Here is a 19826-nt window from a genome sequence, read left to right as displayed (position 1 = left end):
TTTAAAGTTGAATTAATATTCTTGAGCACAGCCGTTAGCCAGGCTGTTTTCTTTTCAAGAGCAAGCGAGGCTCCAGGACAAATGTGCTAACGGTGGGAGAGTTCCTAAGGTTTCTAGACAGGGCAGGACAGCTTGTGCAGACACAGCCTCTCTATATAGCCTGGGAACTACTTGAGATTCTCCACCCTTTCTATTAGGAGGAAATTACCACCGCCAGGCCACAACAATGCGGATAAACACCAGAGCTGAGGGACTGCGTAACTCAGGTAAACACAGGGCTTCCTGACACGTTGGAAACCACTGGGCACTTCTTTCAAGTCATTCTTCTTGTACAGTGTCAGATGTGAGTGTTTAAACAGGCAGTATTTCCTCAGTGAAATATTTATTCTTTTGGACAATTGGGTTGTAGTAGCTTTCCTACAATTTCAGGATTAATCCTTTTAACCTAGGCTTCTGGAAGCTGGATTGAACAGTCTAGTTCAAAATGGCACCTGGTTTGGAAATATGTCTTGGGATATTTTCCAGCACTGACCTGTATTTTGCATACACTTTTCTTAAAATCCACTGGATTTTAAAGCCACTTCATACTAGAAGGCCAAAGTCATGGTGACAAAGAGCCAAGCATTGGTCAAGTGCAGCAGGAAGGAAGAGTGCGTTGACTAAGTCCACCTTTAAATGGGGCAGTAAGTTTGCACCATGGAAATGCATCCAGGATCTTGGTCCCCTGACCACTGAGACTGGGAAATTTACCTGAATAAATTCTGTTTCTCTGTCACCACATTCAACTGACTCTGAAGTGCAGGGAGGTGAGTGGAGCAGGGGCAACATGGCCTTGGTGCTTACCGGACAAGGTGCTGAGATGTGGTTGAGGCACCTACCTGGAGTTGGGAAGAGCTCCTTCATCTATCAGTTTGGACACAAGAAAGAAGTCAAACTCCTTTAAATCTGTCTTTCTTTTGTCCAAAAACCCTTTAAACCACTTCTGTAACATTCAAGCTTCCAAAACAGAGCTTTCTATTGGCCTGCTGCACAGGAGAGTGTTTTTTGTTCTTAATGTCTGACAGCAAAGCACAGACTCTGGCACTATCAAGGAAAGCAAGGTAAAAATTTATATAAATACTAGATAAAGCTATTAAAGATGTAGTTGGGAAGCAATCCAACTACACAGAATACATAACAGGAGCTAGACGGCCATTAGCAATTAAAATGCTATTGTCACCTGAACTTGGTACTAAGGAAAAGAGCTATGTGTTTCCATCCTGGCTAAGTCTCTCCATAGTATTGGCATTTGGGAGCCCCAGCTCTATCTCTGGGATGATCTAGATGATCTGTTGTACCTGGAAGGGTTTCAAAAACTGCTATTACAGCAAAGTACAAACTTCAACCATGTCAGGAAACCTCTAATCATAACGCTACCCATTTACACATCTATTTTTTACATAACAGAAAGTAACAAGCAAGAATTGCAGAGGTGACCACCAGATAAATTAGGTGTTTCTTAATAAATAATGAAACAAACAGCACAGATCTAGAAAAAGGAATTTCTTTTTGTCTTTTTTTTTTTTTTTTTTTAAACATGTCTATTTTGATGGCTACGCAACTGGAACTGGTGTGTTTGGGTACCCTAACATTACTTTTCACATTACTAGTTACAAGAGTACTAAAGAGCTGGTTATCTGCTGTTTTACTTCCATATCTGCTAAGTTTCTTTCTGCAGAATGCAGCCATTGCAATAATTTCTTGGTCTGGCTAGTTGTCATACCTCGTTTTTTTCTTTCAGCTTTGTGATCATAACAATGACAGGGCTATCTTCTTGCCAAACCATCTGCCAGAAATCATTCACAGTATTAATCATGGGTCCCTGCGTTGCGATGAAAGCCTTCTCTTTACCTCCGTATCCCTGGTTTAGAAACAGACACAAAAGCATTTACTTTAAATTCATGTGGTTGACCAAAACTGCAGGTGAATGTCCTAAAAGAGCAAAATGAAGAATCTGGAACTGAAAAAAAAAATAAAATAAAGGAAGAAGAAGAAGAAGAAAAAATTATTTGAATTGAAAACAATTATGAGTAACAGTAGAGCAGATCAGAAATTTTTCAGTAGAACAGTTTTTCCTCTGAGAATTACTGATTCAATGAACTGAAATGATCCTGGGCATACATCAGTCCCTCTCAAATTTCTCTGCTTACTTGGCTTCTTCTAGCTTACCCTGTTTACAATGTAGTTTATGGTCAAGAAGCCAGATAAAAAAAAATGAGAACAATAAAACTGTTTCTATGAAGATTTATGACAGGAAAAAAAAAAAAAAAAAGATTTAAAATACATGAATGCTTGTGAAGGCAAGGACTCTGAATCTTTGCTAACGGAGAAGCAACTTTAAGAGACCTTATATGAGGGACAGCATCAGTACAGGGAGTCCTGAGACACAAGGCAAAGAAAAGTTGGGTAAACAGTAAAGAATCAGAAGGGAGGGAAAGGCAGGAAGAAATGGGAAAAACATGAGACTGCCTTCTTATTTTTCAAGTGAAAAAGAGAACTTGGGAGTTTGTGCACTGACAGGGATCCCAACAGCAGTGCAGATCAGGAGAGCCTAGCAATGTGGGATGGGAATGACTGCAGAGCAGTTGGAGGTGGTGTGGGGGTCCCTAACCACAGCAGTTTCTTTTGGGTGCCTTTCTCCCTGGCTGAGCTCTTCTGCTCTGTTATCCATTGTATGGACTAACAGGATAGATCCTCAGCTGGTACAAACAGTCCTCTCTCTGCTGACCAATTTGCCTGAATGTACTGTCAGAGATCAGTGTGTCAGGACCCCAGTGAGCTTAATGATTTAATTTCATCACTGACACCACTACCAGTGGCAGCAGCAGGAGAAATCACAGTATTTTGGCATGTGGGGTGGTGGCAGAAGGCAGGGAGATCCCAGAGGACTCAAAGCGTGGCCTGGCTGATGGAAGAGTCGTGCTGCTGCTCTCGAAAGAGAACTGCTCTGCTCAGTGACATGATGATGTCTTTCATTCAAAACACTGACAGTACAGAATGTAACGTGAGGCAGCATAAGAGGTGTGAGGGATGTGTCCGTATATATTCATGTACTGTTACTTAAATAAGCAATATCATCATTGAGCTCAGGGGCTGTAATTTCAGTTGCAGAAATACATTTATTCCAGCTGAGGATCCAGCATATAACTAATCAAAACATTTAATTTTGCAGGAAAGGACTATACTCCTAAAACACTATTGAAGTAGTTTCTTAGTATTCTATGCAGCATACATTGTGCCAGGATTTTAAGAAGACTCTATGTGTGTCATTGAGGATTACTATGTAGCTGACACTTAGAAATAATACTATCCAACAGGGTTCATACTGGTAAAGTGCTTGCACCATGTAACCACATAATATAGGGAGTAAACAGGTGAATAAATGTGCATGCTGATGCCCATGTGTATATTTAATACATCTGTTTATGCTCCTTTGCAAAAGCTGTTACAATATCCATTTAGTTACTTAACTGGTGATTTCAGGACTATCAATTCACAGAGAGATGTATGAAAAAAAACACATCAGTACTGAAGATGTTGGTACGTAACATGACTGCCATGAGCAACTGTAGAGCCTATATTGCTATTGACTCTGATCTTTTTTTTACCAAAATACCAGTATTTCTGTCTCCGTTGAAAGGTAGCCTTTTTTTCCTTCCTATAAGGCAGCAAGACAATATAAACCAGTAAATACTGAATTAAATAGAAACAGTGATGAACGTGTTTCTCAATGCTTTATATGTATTTGATAACCTTTTTCTTACTGCAGCCACTTTAGCACATTGATGGCTATGTGGTCTATGGCACAAACAGATCATGAAACTACTTCCATCACAGCAATGTAGACAAAAAGATTATAGGATTTATCAATGCAGATGGGTAGGGATAAAATGAGTGGTACCTTGGCAAAAACAGCTATTCAGGTGGAAAATCAAATATTCTCAAAAGCACAGGAAGAGTGTACATTTACTTACCCTAATGTAGTTAGCATTTATGTAGGTACTCAAGGAGTCAGATGGATTTTTTGGTTTCAAATACACTCTGCTTAGAGGATCTAAGAGCACAAGGAAGACGGAAATTGAAAAGAAAACCCATAATTAGAAGATTTCTATAGAGAATCAAAGACTTGTTGAAGAAAATAATCTATGGTTATTCGGGGTTGTCAAGCACTATAGCATTATGCATGATTTTTTTTTTTTTTTTTGCTGCAAAGACTCATCACATGAAACTAAGGAATACCTACACTGCACAGCTCTGGGCTGTGTAGAAGTATCTCAGTAAGCTGTGGACATTACAGCAATGCTATCATGTCTGGGCAATGTTCAAGTAAGTTCTAATCTGCCTGTGTTGAGTATCCAGCTGACCTGTCTAGACTGTCTCTGCAGCTTGTCATATCTTTGCAGGATGCTAGATAAATATACCAAGTCCTTTGGATTCAGCTTAGATACCTCTGCATGAAGCTGTGCTGTTTCAATGACTACAGTTGGATTTAATTTAAGAAAAGTCCTCCCCGCCTGGGGTGAAATCAGCTATGTGTTTCTATATCAATGCAATGTTCACTGTACGAGTCTGGACTAAGTGATCCTTATCTTTTCTTTCAGTCCCCTGTTCTCATCTGACACAATTTGTGAACACTGGTGTGTAACAAGCTGTAGAAAAAATGCCAAAATATGGAAACATTTTCCTTCATGCTCTTCTTCCCTTCACTGTCTTGGATGACCTAGAATAGAATGGGGCATGGTTCTGCTGACTGTAGAACTGGGGGTTAAAAAATTCCCCCTGCAAATGATGTTTTTGTTTGTTCGTTTGTTTGTTTGTAATGATGTGATTGCCCATGTACTAGCCTTTTGGAATTAAAGCCAGTAAATTCTCAATTACATACTGTAACGGAGAGAGAAAAGGAGGAGGGAAATGAGATGCCTATGTAGTGGCTCTGTAGGGGCACACTTTGGTTTTCTTTGCACCTTTTCTGAAAGAATATTCTAGTTTTAACAAAATGATATAGCAAAATTTCTGTACTGGAAAAAAATAATAATTTCGTCCATGAGTTTGCTTCATTAATTAAGTAGAATCATCAGCTTTTTGACAGTGTCCAGACCCCTATTAGTTTGGAAATGGTCTCTGAATAGCTGCTGTGTGAGTGCAATTGAGGCAAAGTGTTAAAAGATTTTTACATGGATGCTGAACTGGAGAGTAGTAAGAAAACACTATTTATTAGGTGGCCCTGCCGTTTACACCAAAAGATATTATTGATGTACGTATGCTGCAGCAAAAACTGGCACTTTCAGAGTTGCTTTTGAATTTCTTTTGTGACTTTTCATCCTGTTCCTATGAAAAGATAAAACCTTTGCAAATCAAAGGAAGAGACAGGGCGATCCCACACATACTCTATGTCCTTTTCCCCCTAGAGGTGACAGGAGCTTCGTGGGAAGGGAGTGGAGCCAGTACAGGACTCATACCCGTGTTATGAAGTATGTTTCTTAAAATGGACAAATGAATGAATGTCTTTTAATTCAAAGTCTGTGCATGGAAGTCTTGTCCTCTGTGTTAACAGCACTACACGAAGCCTGCTTAGCTTGTGTTACAAGTCTCTTTGTACTAGCTCTCCCAACTTTTTCACTTAGAGCATTTTTTTCCCCCTTAACAATATGAGGACAGGAAACCTCTCATTCCTTTTCAGCACAGCGTGATTATTAGCCATTTCCACAAATGCCTCAGGCTACGTGGCCTTGAAAAAACACTCGCTTCCTCCAGCTCACACAATGCCTCCAATTCTGATGTAGCTTGACCCCTACCTTAAAAAACCTCTTCCAAGCAGACTCAACATCCAGCTTATTTACCGTACCTTGGGATAAATTCCTCTGTTACTAAGGAGCGGCTAACGCAGCTTCAGAATTTATGAGACTTTCTTCCAATTCCAATCAACTAAACAATCACTGCTTTGGAATAGAGATCTTTTATAAATTAACAGTCCTAATCGTTTCTGAAATAGATAATTGCTGCACACATTGCTCAGAAATGAGGAACACCTGAGCACTGCTCAAGATCTAGAGCCACTAAGCAGTCACTGCACACAAATGGAAGTAATTAGCTGAGTTCTGTATGACAAATACCTCGGAGGTAATCATCTTCTCCTCAAGGATGGCAAAGTCTGAGAGTCTGAAGCTACAGTGGGAAGACACAGATGGTGGCTGCAAGGCTGAATTCATCAATGTTTGTAAAACATCTTGAAGTGCAGCAGAGCTGTTAAGCACTTGTAATTGCTAATAAAAAATGCCTCCTACAATTTTGACTGAGGCAAAATTACTGCTGTTTTTTCCATGTATCTAGGAAGTCTGGAATAGCTCGCCCATTAAAGTGGAAGAGGTTTCCTCTAGCTCCGTCTTTAACAAATTAATACTGGTATGAATTTACCAGGCTGGAGGAATAAGAGGGAGTTAAAGTAGCTTCAGAGGAGCCATGAGAGTAGCCTGTGTAGGGATGGTGTTGCCAGACAGCCTTCCCAGTGCCATTGATACTGGAGTTTTATCCACTGTATGAACACCACTTTGTCATGAAGGCTCAGAGCTTCATCCCATTTCTCAAACTATTCTGCTGTGGGTTGTTAGTTTTTGTCCTCTTCCATTTAGACCGCTGCTATGTACTAAATTCTTTAGGGCATGGGTATGTCTGTTCTTGTAGTATTTCCAAGGCAAATCACTTGTTACTCTTAGTCTAGTCCCAGTTACCTTACTGACAGTAGGACTCAAACTGTGTAAGAAGGGCTATCCTTACGGTATTTCTTTTTCCTGGCCAGGAAAGGAAAACAAACATTTTGTGAGGCAGGCTGCTGCCACACTTACAGCCAATGAGTCATACAGCTTTCAGATATTGTAGCATTTTAAAATTCACACACTCCTATTTTGCCTTCTTTTGCTTGCAGCCTATAAATCAAGTATGGGTTCTCATATTCTTTGACAAATATTGTAACATTGAACATGGAAGAATCATACCAGACTGTATCCCTAATCTGTGCCAGGTACAAAATAGCACTATAGGGCAGGGAATGGGTATTAGACGTGCAAATAATACAACAGCTTCAAAACACCTCATGTACGAAATACCTGTAAACTACATGCCATTTTTAAATCTCATCTGAGTCACTTCCCAGTACTTTCATTATAGACCAGGATTTCCCAATGGAAAACCTAACAGATTTTTGATGGTGAGTGTTACTACACTTAAAACATACTTCAGCACTAGAAAATAAAGCTTCACTGATGCAAAGGGAATCTCTCGTATCTTCCAGAAATAAGGTTTGCCTAATATCTATTTGTATTTTTAACTATGCAGCCTAACATGAATTAAATAATCAATTACAATAGTGGCTATTATAATTAGTATATGATAACAGTTATGATACTGGTGACTACAACTAGGACACGTTTTGTCAAATCACATGGAAATACACAAGTTTTTTGATGAATCCATGATGAATTCCCCCAAGATCAAACATTTTTTTCACATTCTGCTGTGAAAATATGATTCTTTTTTTTTTTTTTTAAATTTGTCTGTAAAAATCTGGAGTTGATCCTTTGCCTTCATTAGGGAGCAGGACTGGAGCAAACAGGATAGAGTTCATAGTCAGGACTATAGTACAAGGGAGCTCAAAAATCCTCAGCAAGAGAACGGTTTCCCAGCATCTGTCTATAAGCTTGTGTACAAAAGTGCTTTGTTCATACAATTCAGATTTAAGTTTCACCTTGTCTTTAAACAGAGTGTCAGAGCCAGTTTTAGTACAAACAACAACAGTTTGTAGATTTGTGGGTCTGACCCACCAAGTGCTTTGCACCTTCCTGTCACTGTGAATCTGCTGCTCTGCAGCAACTGTTTTCATGCAGGCTTTTGCCCTGAGGGTACTTCTTAAAAGAAATAAGGAATGATGTCCAGGTACCTTGTATGTGTTGCACACACACAGATACCCACCGAATAGTGTTAAGCCAATGGCTCCTTTGTGAGCAAGAGATCACGCATGCTCTGAAGCACCACAGCAATTTTACCTGGTTTGAGGTGGAGAAGTGAAATAGGAAGGGGGAAAGATACAGGTCTTTGAAGCTGAGGTCCTGCTGTGGTAGGGGCTGCAGGAGGCAGCAGGCAAAGGGGAAGGTGTGAAATGAGAGGATGAAGAGGGGGTACCAGGGCTGGTGTTCTGCCCCAGGGATGTAACCATGGTGAGACTGTAGGACTGGGAACACGTTCAGAGGGAGCCAGAAATGCTGTAAGCGGATGGTGGGGGAATGCAGCTGAATGAAGATATGGAGAGGGGTTTAACAGGACCGGTAGGTGGCATCTTGGTCAGGAGGAGGGATGGAGAAAGAATGATCTCAAGGAACAGTCTAACCACTTGCCTTGTCCCTTCGTTTGGAGTATTAGCATATTGCTATGAAACAAATAGCACTTAGAAAACTTACAGAGGCACCCTCGCATTTGTATTTGAGCGTTGGCTATACTATACTGCAACTGAAACATCTTTCACAGAAATGTAACATTTCCTGAACATCACAGTTTTCCATACAGAAGTGATTTTCACGAGACAGTCATTTTATTCCACCAGCCTGAGTCTGTCTGGGTAGTATCTACTAACATTAACCTGCCCCCATGCACCCTGTGACAGAATTATCTGTGTTCGAGTTATCTCTTAGAAAATGAGAACATCCTCCCCAGCGTAGAGGGTGGAGTGGGTAGATGGGGGCATTTTTAGAGATAATCCATCAATCTCAACGTCACTTGTCACCACAGGTGCCCCGATTCAAGAGACGCGCCCAGTGCTGGGAATGGAAAAGCTGACACGGGCGCACTAAGCAGTAGGTTGATATCATCTGAGCAGGAAAGCAGGAAGGCTGCTCTATTTAATCATGCAAATCGTTTCCAAACCTTTTTGGACTGGGCGTGGGTGTGCGAGTATTTATTATGAGCGTGTGCCTCACTCCTCAAAATATCTCCTTTGAAAAAGCTCGGTGCTAACACACAACAGACCTTTTGATTTCTGTCAAGGAGGGTTACAAAGCGCCTGTCAGAGAGTAGCTGTGGTGCACACCGGCAGTAAGTTTTGACTGAAAATGTGCCTCAGAGTCAGCTGCACGCCCCAGCTAGCTGGAAGTGAAAACACAAAGGCATTCTGATTCTCAAAACTCATCAGCATCAACCGCGGCCCAGCTGCTGCGACCCAATTCAAAACACATGCGGCACCGAAGCAGGGCTCTTTGCACTTGCAAGGTGTTCCTGAAGGCAAACCTGATGCTAGGCGCTGTAGGAAGGGGGATCTCCTTAAAAAATGCTGCCTGTCAGGCAGAGGGAGGCTTGGGTGATATCCTGGCTCCGCCACAGCCGATGGCAAACTCCTGCTTTCGTCAAAGGGGTCAGGATTTCGCCCTCTGTGCACATCCTGTTGACACTGGGCCAAACTGTCGGGGCCGCTTAATTTTCTGATTACTTGGTAACTGATAACTTGTATTCAATTGCTTTCATTTGTTTAATTCCCTTCAACATCCCACCAGTGCACTCAGCCGCACACAGCTATTCGCTGCAACAGAGGAACTGGCCCTGGAGGCAGCGGGAATTCTGCTGGTGGCTGAAGGGAAGCGAGGGCTCAACACAAGGGGTTTCTTTCCCAGCCATGTATCGTGTTTCTGAGACCAATCTAGCAGCTGAAGGCCATCTTTTTCATTAATCTGACTGCAAGGTCTTCGGATGGTGCGATCAAATTACAGAGCATCCAGGCTCACTGAGAAAAATCCTGTAATTTGAAGTGTGTGAGTTCGTATACTCACTCGTATTAGTGTATAACATAGTTCTACAAGGACATTACAGAGATAATTAGAAAACAGCTTCCTAGTTGATAGGACATGCTATCATTTAGAAAGTATTCTTCATTCCAAACCCAAGCAAAAAGTTGTGTTTACATTTTTCTGTGGGAGTGTCCCCCAACAGTTAGAGTCACAGAAGTTTTCCACTTCAATACTGTCAAAATATTATAAAAGCACAACTGCTCATATCTATATTTAGTGCAATATTTAAAGTTCTGCAACCTATTTTGAAACTGAACACAAAACAAAATGATTAATGAAAGAGAAATGGAATGTCTCAGTATCCCCCAAGAAATGTTATAAAAATAGTTCAATTTCAGAGAAATGTGCATTTTGAAGGAAAACTATTCCACTGAAAAGTTTTCAATCACCTCTAATTATAATAAAGCAATTGTAACTATGTCAGAAATAAATTATTTGGGCCAATGAAAATACAGAAGCAGTATAGCAAAGCAGTAATAACTCCACAGCAATGATGAGGCAGCACTGTGTGAGAGTGGTTTTCTTACTAGTGTAAACAGATTCCCACAAAGCCATGCAATGCATGGAGAAGAAGAAAAAAAATAAAAACAACAAACCAATAAAACCCAAATAACAGAGGACTTATAAAGTAGGAAGTCCACTATGAGAAAGGATAGGATGCAACTGCTCTTTTAGTCTGGGCGACTTAAAGTTAGACAGGATCCCGAGTAGCTTGACCCAACCAGAGGGAATTCAGTGATGGGGTGCACGCTGCAGGATGGTGTGGGCTGTGATGCAGGCAACAGCCTTGGTCTTCTCATTCCCCAGACTAGGGAAGATATTGCAAGGCACAGCGCTCTTTCTACCCCTTTGCTTGAGCTGATGTCCAGAGAAAACCAGCATGCACCCCGGCTGCATTTCCGCAAGTGGTTGGGATGCAGCCAAAGTGTACCTACTGACTAAGGCATCCATGTAGAGTCCTGCATTGGCCAGTCCTCCAACACTGGGCTTTTCTTTCTACATAGACTACAAATACACTTATGAGTAGGTAGACAGTGATCAAAGATAAAGACAGATAGATTTTCACAGCAATATATTGTAAAAGAAGAACTAAATTCCATAGTAGGGAACCATGGGATAACTCACTTACTTGGCAAAATTGTTTTATAGCGGTTTTTAGTTCCATGACTTGGGATGTCAATTTCTTTGGGATCCACAAAATTCATTGGTATTTCCTATAAGAAATAAATTAAATAAGATTGGTGTTTCCGAAGGAGCCATGCAGGAAATTATCACCAGAAGGCCATCTGCTGTTACACAACTGTCTTTTGACATCAAAGTTATTAAGAAAAAAAGTGGTTCCCACCTCAAGCCTGTCAACACCCTTCCTTTAATAAACACAGGAGTTGCATATTGAAGGAGTGACTTCCAAGGAACACTTCTGATGAATTATTAAAAGCAAGGTTTTTATAGGATTAGGAGATAGGTTAGAAAACACAATAGTACTAGAAAAATGGAGTTGAAAAGTGCAGTATCATACCAGAACAGAGCAAAAATTTACATAAATGGACCAGGAACTATCAAAACAATTAAATATTAATATATGCCTGCCTTTTTCTTTTTTTTTTTAATTTTGTGCAAAGCCCTTAACAATGTCATTTAAAGATTTTATTTGTTTTTTAAAGACACTATTAATCTTTTAATACAGTCTAAATACTCTAAAGTATAATTAAAAAATGAACCCACTTCTCTTCATTCTCCTTTTGACTTTTTATCCTCTGAGAGACATTGTCACCTTTAAATCTGCAGTTGTGCAAATGCCTAATGTGACAATCTGCTCTTGATCAGTTTAAAATCACTGTTTTTCAAGTTGTTTGTCAGAATGAAGAGCAAAATTCCTCCTATTTTTTGTTGAACAAAATGCTTCATTTGGTCTAAGGAGGGAAGAATCACATTGATTCTGAGGTCCTGAAAAATTGCTACTGCTCTTTTTAAAAAAAACAACAAAAACTTCTGGAAATGGTAAAATGAGACATACATTTATTTTTATTTATTTATTTTATCCATGATTTGGGGGAACATTTTACCAGACAGGATATGCAAGATGCTTCAGTTGACTCAAATCTTCGTTTTTCACTGATTTTTTTTGGCCACCACTGTTTAAATTATCTTCGTGTAAGCTGGAATTTGATCTTTGGTAAATTAATACTTCTACTTAAGAGCAAAGTAATTTCTAGAGACTTCAGAACTCCCTTACTAGCCTGGGACATTTATCCAAAGAGACAGTGGCATATTATATAAATGCCTCTTGCAGACACATGAGGAGGCACAAAAGGTATTTGCTCTTCCCCTTTTCAATGCAAACCTCCTTTGACTTGAGCCGCTGGAAAATTTACTAAAGCATTTTCCTCCAAAATCAGCTGGTTTTTAACTCTACAGCCTGTCCCGGACTTTGGCAAAAATCAGAAGCACGGCTGTTGTCCTTCAGACCCAAGTACTTGTGGGGCCAAGGGCACAGACAGAAATCTGCCAATAGGCTGTGGATCACAGCCATAGACGGGTCACTTATTGCGAGGCTGGCTATGAAATGCAAGAGGTGATTCCAGAATAAAATTCAGGATAGTATGGGGAAAACATCCCTGCTAGCAGTGGAAAATAAGCCCAGCACAAACACTTGCAAATTAGCACACAAAATCTGTAGATGTCTAGACAATATATATCTAATTGTTTTAGTACACCAAATTGTTTTACTAAACATATATAATATATATATTTAAATAATTATAAATAATTTATAAGGTGCACAGTTGCATGCGTGTAACTACACGTCCTGCATATATGCCTTTGTTCATGGGCTACTTCACCTATTTGGGTGATACTCTGGCTCACACTGGACCTTCAGCTGCTTATAAACAAAGAAATATGATTTGGGTCTCTGAGAGCAGAGATAATGTGGCAACATTTATGAAAATTCAGGCAAATGTTTTTTATACCCATCCCTCCATTTTGGCAAGACAAAAAATTTATAGATTTATCTAGCTGGCATTTCCCATGCACGATTGTATTTTCTGACATTCCAGTGTTTCAGGAAAATGAATTTTTCTGTTTTGTCACCAAATTCCCAAGTATTTTTTGAATAGCAGTAGCTCAGGCTATTGAAGAAATATATGCTGGGAAATTTATATATCTTCCTCATTGCCAAATCAGGTGCATTCCCCCAATTCCCCCAAGTAAAACTATTCAAACTTTCTGTCAGCCAAGGAAAAAAAAAAATAAAAAGAATAGTTCTTTTTCTTTCTTAATAAATATTGTGGAAAAATGTTTTGATACTGACTAATTTTTACAAATAAAAAGTATAATTATTAGTTCTCTAAACTGTTAATTAAAAAATAATAATTTTTTAAACCAAAGTTAACCTGAAACTGATTATGCTTTAGTTTTCCACTGAAAACTTTGAACATTTCTCAATTTTTTGCACACTTGGAAGATTTTCATGGGAAATATTCATTTTAGTCTCAAGAAGACTGCGTTACTATATTTTCTTAGCTAGTTAAAACAAGCTGAGTGAATGGAGCGGGCAACGGTTATATATTGCAAACTTTGCATGCTTTAAGTTCGTAATAAAGCTATTTATCTGTAGCAAGGAAGACATTAAACAGAAACTGTTCAACAGGTTCTTCTTAAAACATATTTAAAAGAAAGATTTAAAACCAGAACAGAAAAGACATGATCTTTTCAATAGAATTCCTTGAAAAAAATGAATGACCAGAGTTATGTTGTGCCCCACTGAAGGAAGAATAAAATGTGAGTATCCATTGACCCAAAGCCATGAATGGATGCTGTGTGAGAAGATTTGGGTAAATGAGATGTTGTGGACATGCCAAGTTGTTTGTACAAACTGAGTTCTAACATGGGGGCGTTAAACATGAAAATGTTATTTCTTCCAACTTTCCTGTCTAAGCTGCAGAATGACAGAAAATGGATGGCACAAATGGTGATAAAAGAATGTTGGATGCTTAAAATTCTTTCCATGTACGCTGTCTGACCATTTGTTGGTAAAACAACCTAGTGATTTATTTTTCCTGAGCGAATGACTTTTACTCTAAACCCTGTTTCTGTAAAGGTGAAAAAAAGACAGGACTGTTTTATAGGAATGCTATTATTCATAATGAAAAACTACTCAGACTAAGATGGCACTCATCTGTTTTACTGACTTACATGCACAAATTGTAAAGGAAGTAAAACTCCAAGGAATCACATGCTTAGGCATGTTTAGAAAGAATTGAATTGTCTGTATGCTTTTGTCAAGATCAGTGTTGTATAGGTCTTCCTGCTCTTATATGTCCCATTGGGATACACGTTTCTGTGAATCTCTATTTATTAAATCTGAGCTATTAACCAGTCTTAAAAAGTTTTGCTTGTTTAGTTTGGTTTGCTAATGAGTTGTAAAAGTTAAAAACAGTATGCTAATATTGGGTTGGGTAGCTTTGTGTGTTAGGGTTGTCTGATCTGGTACCCTCTGATAGCAGTAAGTAGCAGGACACCTGAAGGAACTATAGGAACAAGATGAGCTTTTCATTTTACTTATCTATCTATCTATCTATCTATCTATCTATCTATCTATCTATCTATCTATTTATCTATCTATTTATTTATTTTTAACCTGGCCACCTGATTGCATTCTTTTAGCAAGAAATATAATGAATATTCACTCATGTTCACATTCTTGCTACTCGTGATTTTATAGGCTTCTATTAGAGCCTATAAAGGACTTTCCTAGTCAAAGGAGTCCTTGCCTGAGTCTATCTAGCATCATTGGATACAGAAGCTACTCTAGCCTGTGATTATATTCACCATACTTCCATACATGATTTAAAATGGAGTGATCAAAGCAGCTTGCACTTCTGACTGTCATATAGGTTTTTCCACCATTATAAAGATGTTTTCTATTTTATTCTCTATTCCTTTTCCCATGACTCTTAGCCCTCCATTTCAGAACCAAATGAAGTATATAAAACTATTTCCCCCAGACACATAACATTTTATTTTTCAATCCTGAATTTCACCTACCTTGTTACACTCATATAATCCATCTGGAACTTCTTTGAAGTCCATTTCTAATTTTACTACTCTTCATAATTCAGTATCATCATCATACTTTGTCCTTACTATTTATTCCCTTTTCTAAATGGCTTTTGAGCATCTTGGTCAGTACCAGATCTGAAATAGATGCCACTGGACAGCCTCCTTTCAGTCTGAGAAGCAACCATATAGGCTACAAATCCCTCCTATGCTACAAACACTGTGTTGCTTCTTCCCTGATGTACTGCATTTGCTCATATAACTATTAGTTTCTTTGCAATTTCTCTGATACATACACCAGACTTACAGGTCTGTAGTTCTCTGAATCTCTTCTGGAGCCCTTCTGGAAAACTCTTGTTAACTCTGCCCTCTGATTTCCTAAATACTGGCACCCAAGTGCTAGTGTACCCCTGCCCTGTTAACACATCAGTAACTATAAATATGAAGTCCTTCAGGACTCCTGGGCCCAGCTTATTCCAGTGCTTACTTTTTATACAATTTATTGATTTTTTCTGTTCCATTAACACTTCAATATCAGACAGACCCTTTAGCAATCTGTTTTAATCTACTTCTGTCACACAGGTAGGAAATTCTGTATGTTCATCTGTGGTGACCACGGATATAAATAACACAAACACTTTTCTCCTGTCACCTCACATTTTCTACCCTTTGTTCTTCTACTGATCCTCATACTCTTTGTTATGTTTTGTGCTTTTGATCTATTTAAAAATAAAGCTATAGGGTTTTCTGTAAGTTCAAAACCTTTTTTTTTGGCCTGCCTTATTCAGCTTCCACATTCAACTGGCTTCTGTTTACACTTTATTCCATTTCCCTTGTAAAGACTGTCTCCTTTTTTCTGATAGACATTTTTATCTGGCTGTTTTGCAATACCAGTCTCTTTCAGGTCTTCCTGAAGTAATATTTAATAGTGTGTTTTCCCTGAGTTAGTTTTCCTCCTGTGATTTGTTTCTTCCTGGCCACTGTCTTGGTTTTACCTTCTTACCCTTTTTAATATTAAATAGAGTTGTAGGAGACTTTCCTTTTTTTTTGGTCTTGAGTATACTAGGCCCACAGTAAGGAGTGTTTGTTAAAGAAATGTTCAACTGACTCAGGAGCTGCTTCTCTTTTTTGGTGTCCCTGTCTGCTCCAGAAATGTCATTTATACCGCCTAAAATTGTAGACTTCAAATTATAAACATTACTAGATGATGTTTACATGGGGATAAACAAAACCTCCAATTATTACTGTGTTTTCTGTCATCACATCCTTTATGATCCCTCTGAAACTGTCACAGCATTACAGTCCTGGCTGTTTGTACTGCACCTCTAATACAACATTTATCCCATCTAAGAATGGAACTTCAAACTGGGAGGAATCTGTGTTATCTACGGCTATAGGAACAGTTATTTATGAGCTATTTATCTCAGTGAGTTCAGATTTCTAAACATAAAATACCACCTTGGAACAATCTCATCAGCCATTCAGAAATTATTTGCACCTTGATAATAAAATGCTGCCCAATTTTTTTTCCATAGTTTCTGTTGCGCCAATTATGTAAAAATCCTCATTTAAAGCTTCTTGTTAAACTCACCATGAATTCTGTTTGAAGTAAATGAGAACATGCGACTGCATCTCGGAGCTGCTGCCGTGTCAGGACGCGGCCAGCTGACTGCAGGTATTCCATTGCCACCTTTTCTCGTGGAGTCGGCACAGAGACGAAAGGTTCAACACTTCCCAAACTACTCATATCCAAAGTCAGAGAGACATTGGATCCTCGTCTGCATTAGAAAATAATTAAAAGTTACATCACATCAGTGTTCATTGTAAGTCCCATACTCATGCAGCTGATCCTGAGTTAGTTATGAACCATGATTTTCTGTGTAATCACTGGGATATTTGAATATGCAAAGATTGGTTTCATTGGAAGCACTGGGTGGCCATGAAACAAAGATTTTACAGATCACCCCACCTCTTGAATCTAACAACTAGTTTTGAAAGAACGCTCTTCTAGGGAGGAACTATTTGGATTATTCTTAAAAGTAGAAACAGCTCCCTGTATGCTACTTAATGATGTTAAATGTGCAAGTGGTATGTTGGTAAGGAAGAAATGTTTTGCAGAAAGAAAAGGGAGTTTATTTCTAACATATATATAAAAAGCTGGAAATAAATTCACAGCATGTTGTTTACATTTTTAAGAATCTACGCAAATATAAAACATAGAAGGGGAAAAAGTGATAAAATCAATAGAAATTAGTGGAAAGGGAGTGCCAACATTGTGTATACCAAGTCAGTGGACAGCATTTTGGGTGAGGTAAGTGAGAAGCGAGAAACATAAAACCACAATAAATCCCAGGAGAAGGAACGGTCACAGACATAGAGCGGTTATTCAGAAATGCCAAACATCTCACATAGGACAATCAAATTCATCAATGTTTCCACATTTCCACAAGAAAACAATGTTTGATTCAATCACACCTTTGAGCTGTGCAAATACCAAGAAAGCACATTTCTATGTGTTTGGTATGAGCGCTAACCTTTTTGTTGCTTTCTCCAAACAACACTTTAGGAAACTTTTTTCATAGTTTCAACCCATTGATCAAATGTTACCTACTCAGCCCTTAACTTGAGGTTTGTCAATGGCACTAAATCCATACTCTGTGAATTGTGATGACTAAACACACATCCATAGGCATTAATCAAAGCTTTTGTATTTACTAATCTGAATTTGTTACTGTGAAGACTGTGAGTTAGCCACCTATCTCTGAATTGGGCTACAGATGCCCTGTCAGCGTAAACACATCTCTAACATTTACCAAGCAGCACTGTGCATATAGAGATGTGACAACACTACTTTCATCCCCTTAACAGTAATACATATTACCACATATTACTATAAATATCACACAAACTTCACCAGACAGTATCTGTGAGGCATCTGCTATCAATACTGGGGGAATGCTTTCCTTGAGTCTGCAGCGAAAGTTGTGTTAATGCTTGTCTTTTACTCTCCTCTCATTATCCATGAGTGGCCCATAGATATTTGAATGCACACATATTTGAGTAAACTATTTGTCTTTTCTGATATTGTGACTCTTTACTTCAGGCTGGTGTTGCTGCTTTATTTTTAAACTTTTTTTTTTTTTTTCTTTTTTTTTTTTCCTGCCACCAGAATGAGTGCTCTTAGGGTTTATTACTTTCTTCTCTGGTGGTTTTGTTTTGTTCTGAACTAGCTTCCCTCCCTCTCATACATGTCAGCAGATCCTTCGTGTAACTTTATTTTAAAAAACTATTTCTATCGTGTCATTCAGCATGAATAGAAATGATTTCAGCCACCCACCTGCCACTTAGCAAAACACAAAACAACAATCACCAAGAAAAGAGACCACCTGATGGAATCTGTGAATCTCAGATTGTGCCATACTGTCCATGAGCCTATTTCAGCTTAAATGATGGGTGGGTGACAGCAACAGATTTGCTGTCCAGGCACACAGATGGCAACAATGAGTCAGTGGCAGGAGCTGAGGTGGGAGAGGCAAGATGGAGCCGAGGTGGCTGCAGGCAGCTGGCTGCCTCCTGGGGTAAACGGGGACAATTTCTGCTGGCAGAGGGAAGACAGGGGTATGGCACTGCTAATTCAGCTAGGAGGAAGGCAGAACTGAAGTAGCATCTTGAGCAGAAATGACGAGCAGCTGTTACATGCATGTTGCATGCATTGGCTACCAGCAGTGCTCTGTGGCTTGCTGTGCAACCTCCACAGCATAGAGGTCCTGCCTGGTGGCTGCCCTCTGATGGAGGGCTCTGGCTCACGTACCCGAGCCACCTCCCCAGGGACCATTCTCGTCTGCAGGGAAGTCAGTCCCTCAGCTCCATGCCACTCCATGAGGAAAACATCCTGTTAGACTGCTTTCTCATAAAAACCCTCTCACTTAAGCACCTCTTCTGGCCATGAGTAGCAATTTATTCCGCGGAAAAAGGCAGTCCCTCAAACAGGTGGCTCTGAGGGCTGATATCACAAAACAGATCTTTTGAAAACCAGCCAGAAATTCACAGAAGAGGTGTGCAATGAACATCTCCAAAACTGTTTTGACTACCTTTGGCTGAGGAAAGGGTAGCAACTGAGACCCAGCCATACTTCTGGAAGAGCCTACTGAGATTTCCTAATATAGAGGAAAAGTATTCTCATTGTTTAGTAACAAAGTACAGTGAAAATGTTAATATTTTCTTTGGCTTTCATATTGTTATAACTGACAGTCTTGGCAAAAAGGCTATTTCCTTTTTAACAACAACAGAAAATATACCTGATCTAATTATAACTTTGAGTTTACAGCTTTTACCATTTATGGGGATTATTGAGGAATACCAGTGTTGAGAATCAAATAACTTACTCTGGAAAGAAAAAAAAATAGTTCTCACTATATATTTAACACATTAAAATCTACACAGTGAATAAAAACTGAACATAAGACAGAAAATAAAGGATAGAAGTCTTTTTTATAAAGACATAGAACGAATAATAGCTCTAAAGGTAATTCCTCCATAAAAATAGGCATCTAAACACTTCTAAGAAGAATGTTTATACTAATAAAAAGATTTTAACAATGTTTATATTAGTTAACTATTGCCAAGATTAACATTAATTATATAGACCTCTTTACTCCGTTCAGGGCTATGCTGAGAGAAAGGGCTGAAAACAGGGCATTTTGCCTGCTGTTGAAAGATCAGGGAGGGCATGAACCCATCATGTTATTGTATGCTGTACTGTAAGATGCTTGTAGTCTCAGATCCTGCTCGGGACTCTTGGATTTTAACTATTTTTCATAGTTAAATTCTTCACTTTCTGTAGAAAAAAAGAAAGCAGGAATTCTCTTCTGGTGTTACCACCTGAGAAAGAGGTGAAGT

At 39.1% G+C, this 19826-nt stretch overlaps 1 protein-coding gene across 3 annotated transcripts in view; it reads right to left on the bottom strand.

The window, feature by feature from the left end:
* The window catches only part of PTPRR (protein tyrosine phosphatase receptor type R), a gene marked incomplete at its 5' end in the record, with an annotated part of 142063 nt that overhangs the window by 17305 nt on the left and 104932 nt on the right, over positions 1 to 19826 (bottom strand). For all 3 annotated transcript variants that reach the window (XM_084491958.1, XM_084491959.1, XM_084491960.1), the window contains 4 exons: positions 1763 to 1900; positions 4014 to 4093; positions 10996 to 11080; positions 16519 to 16705. In XM_084491958.1, coding sequence (XP_084348084.1) covers positions 1763 to 1900; positions 4014 to 4093; positions 10996 to 11080; positions 16519 to 16705 — 490 coding nt within the window. The remainder of the gene's footprint in view (positions 1 to 1762; positions 1901 to 4013; positions 4094 to 10995; positions 11081 to 16518; positions 16706 to 19826) is intronic.

Source organism: Aythya ferina, assembly GCF_964211825.1.
Source record: "Aythya ferina genome assembly, chromosome: 1".
NCBI classification, from domain to species: Eukaryota; Metazoa; Chordata; class Aves; order Anseriformes; family Anatidae; genus Aythya; species Aythya ferina.
The sequence above is the reverse complement of the archived record's forward strand: the minus strand, read 5'-3'. Positions and strand labels throughout refer to the sequence as shown.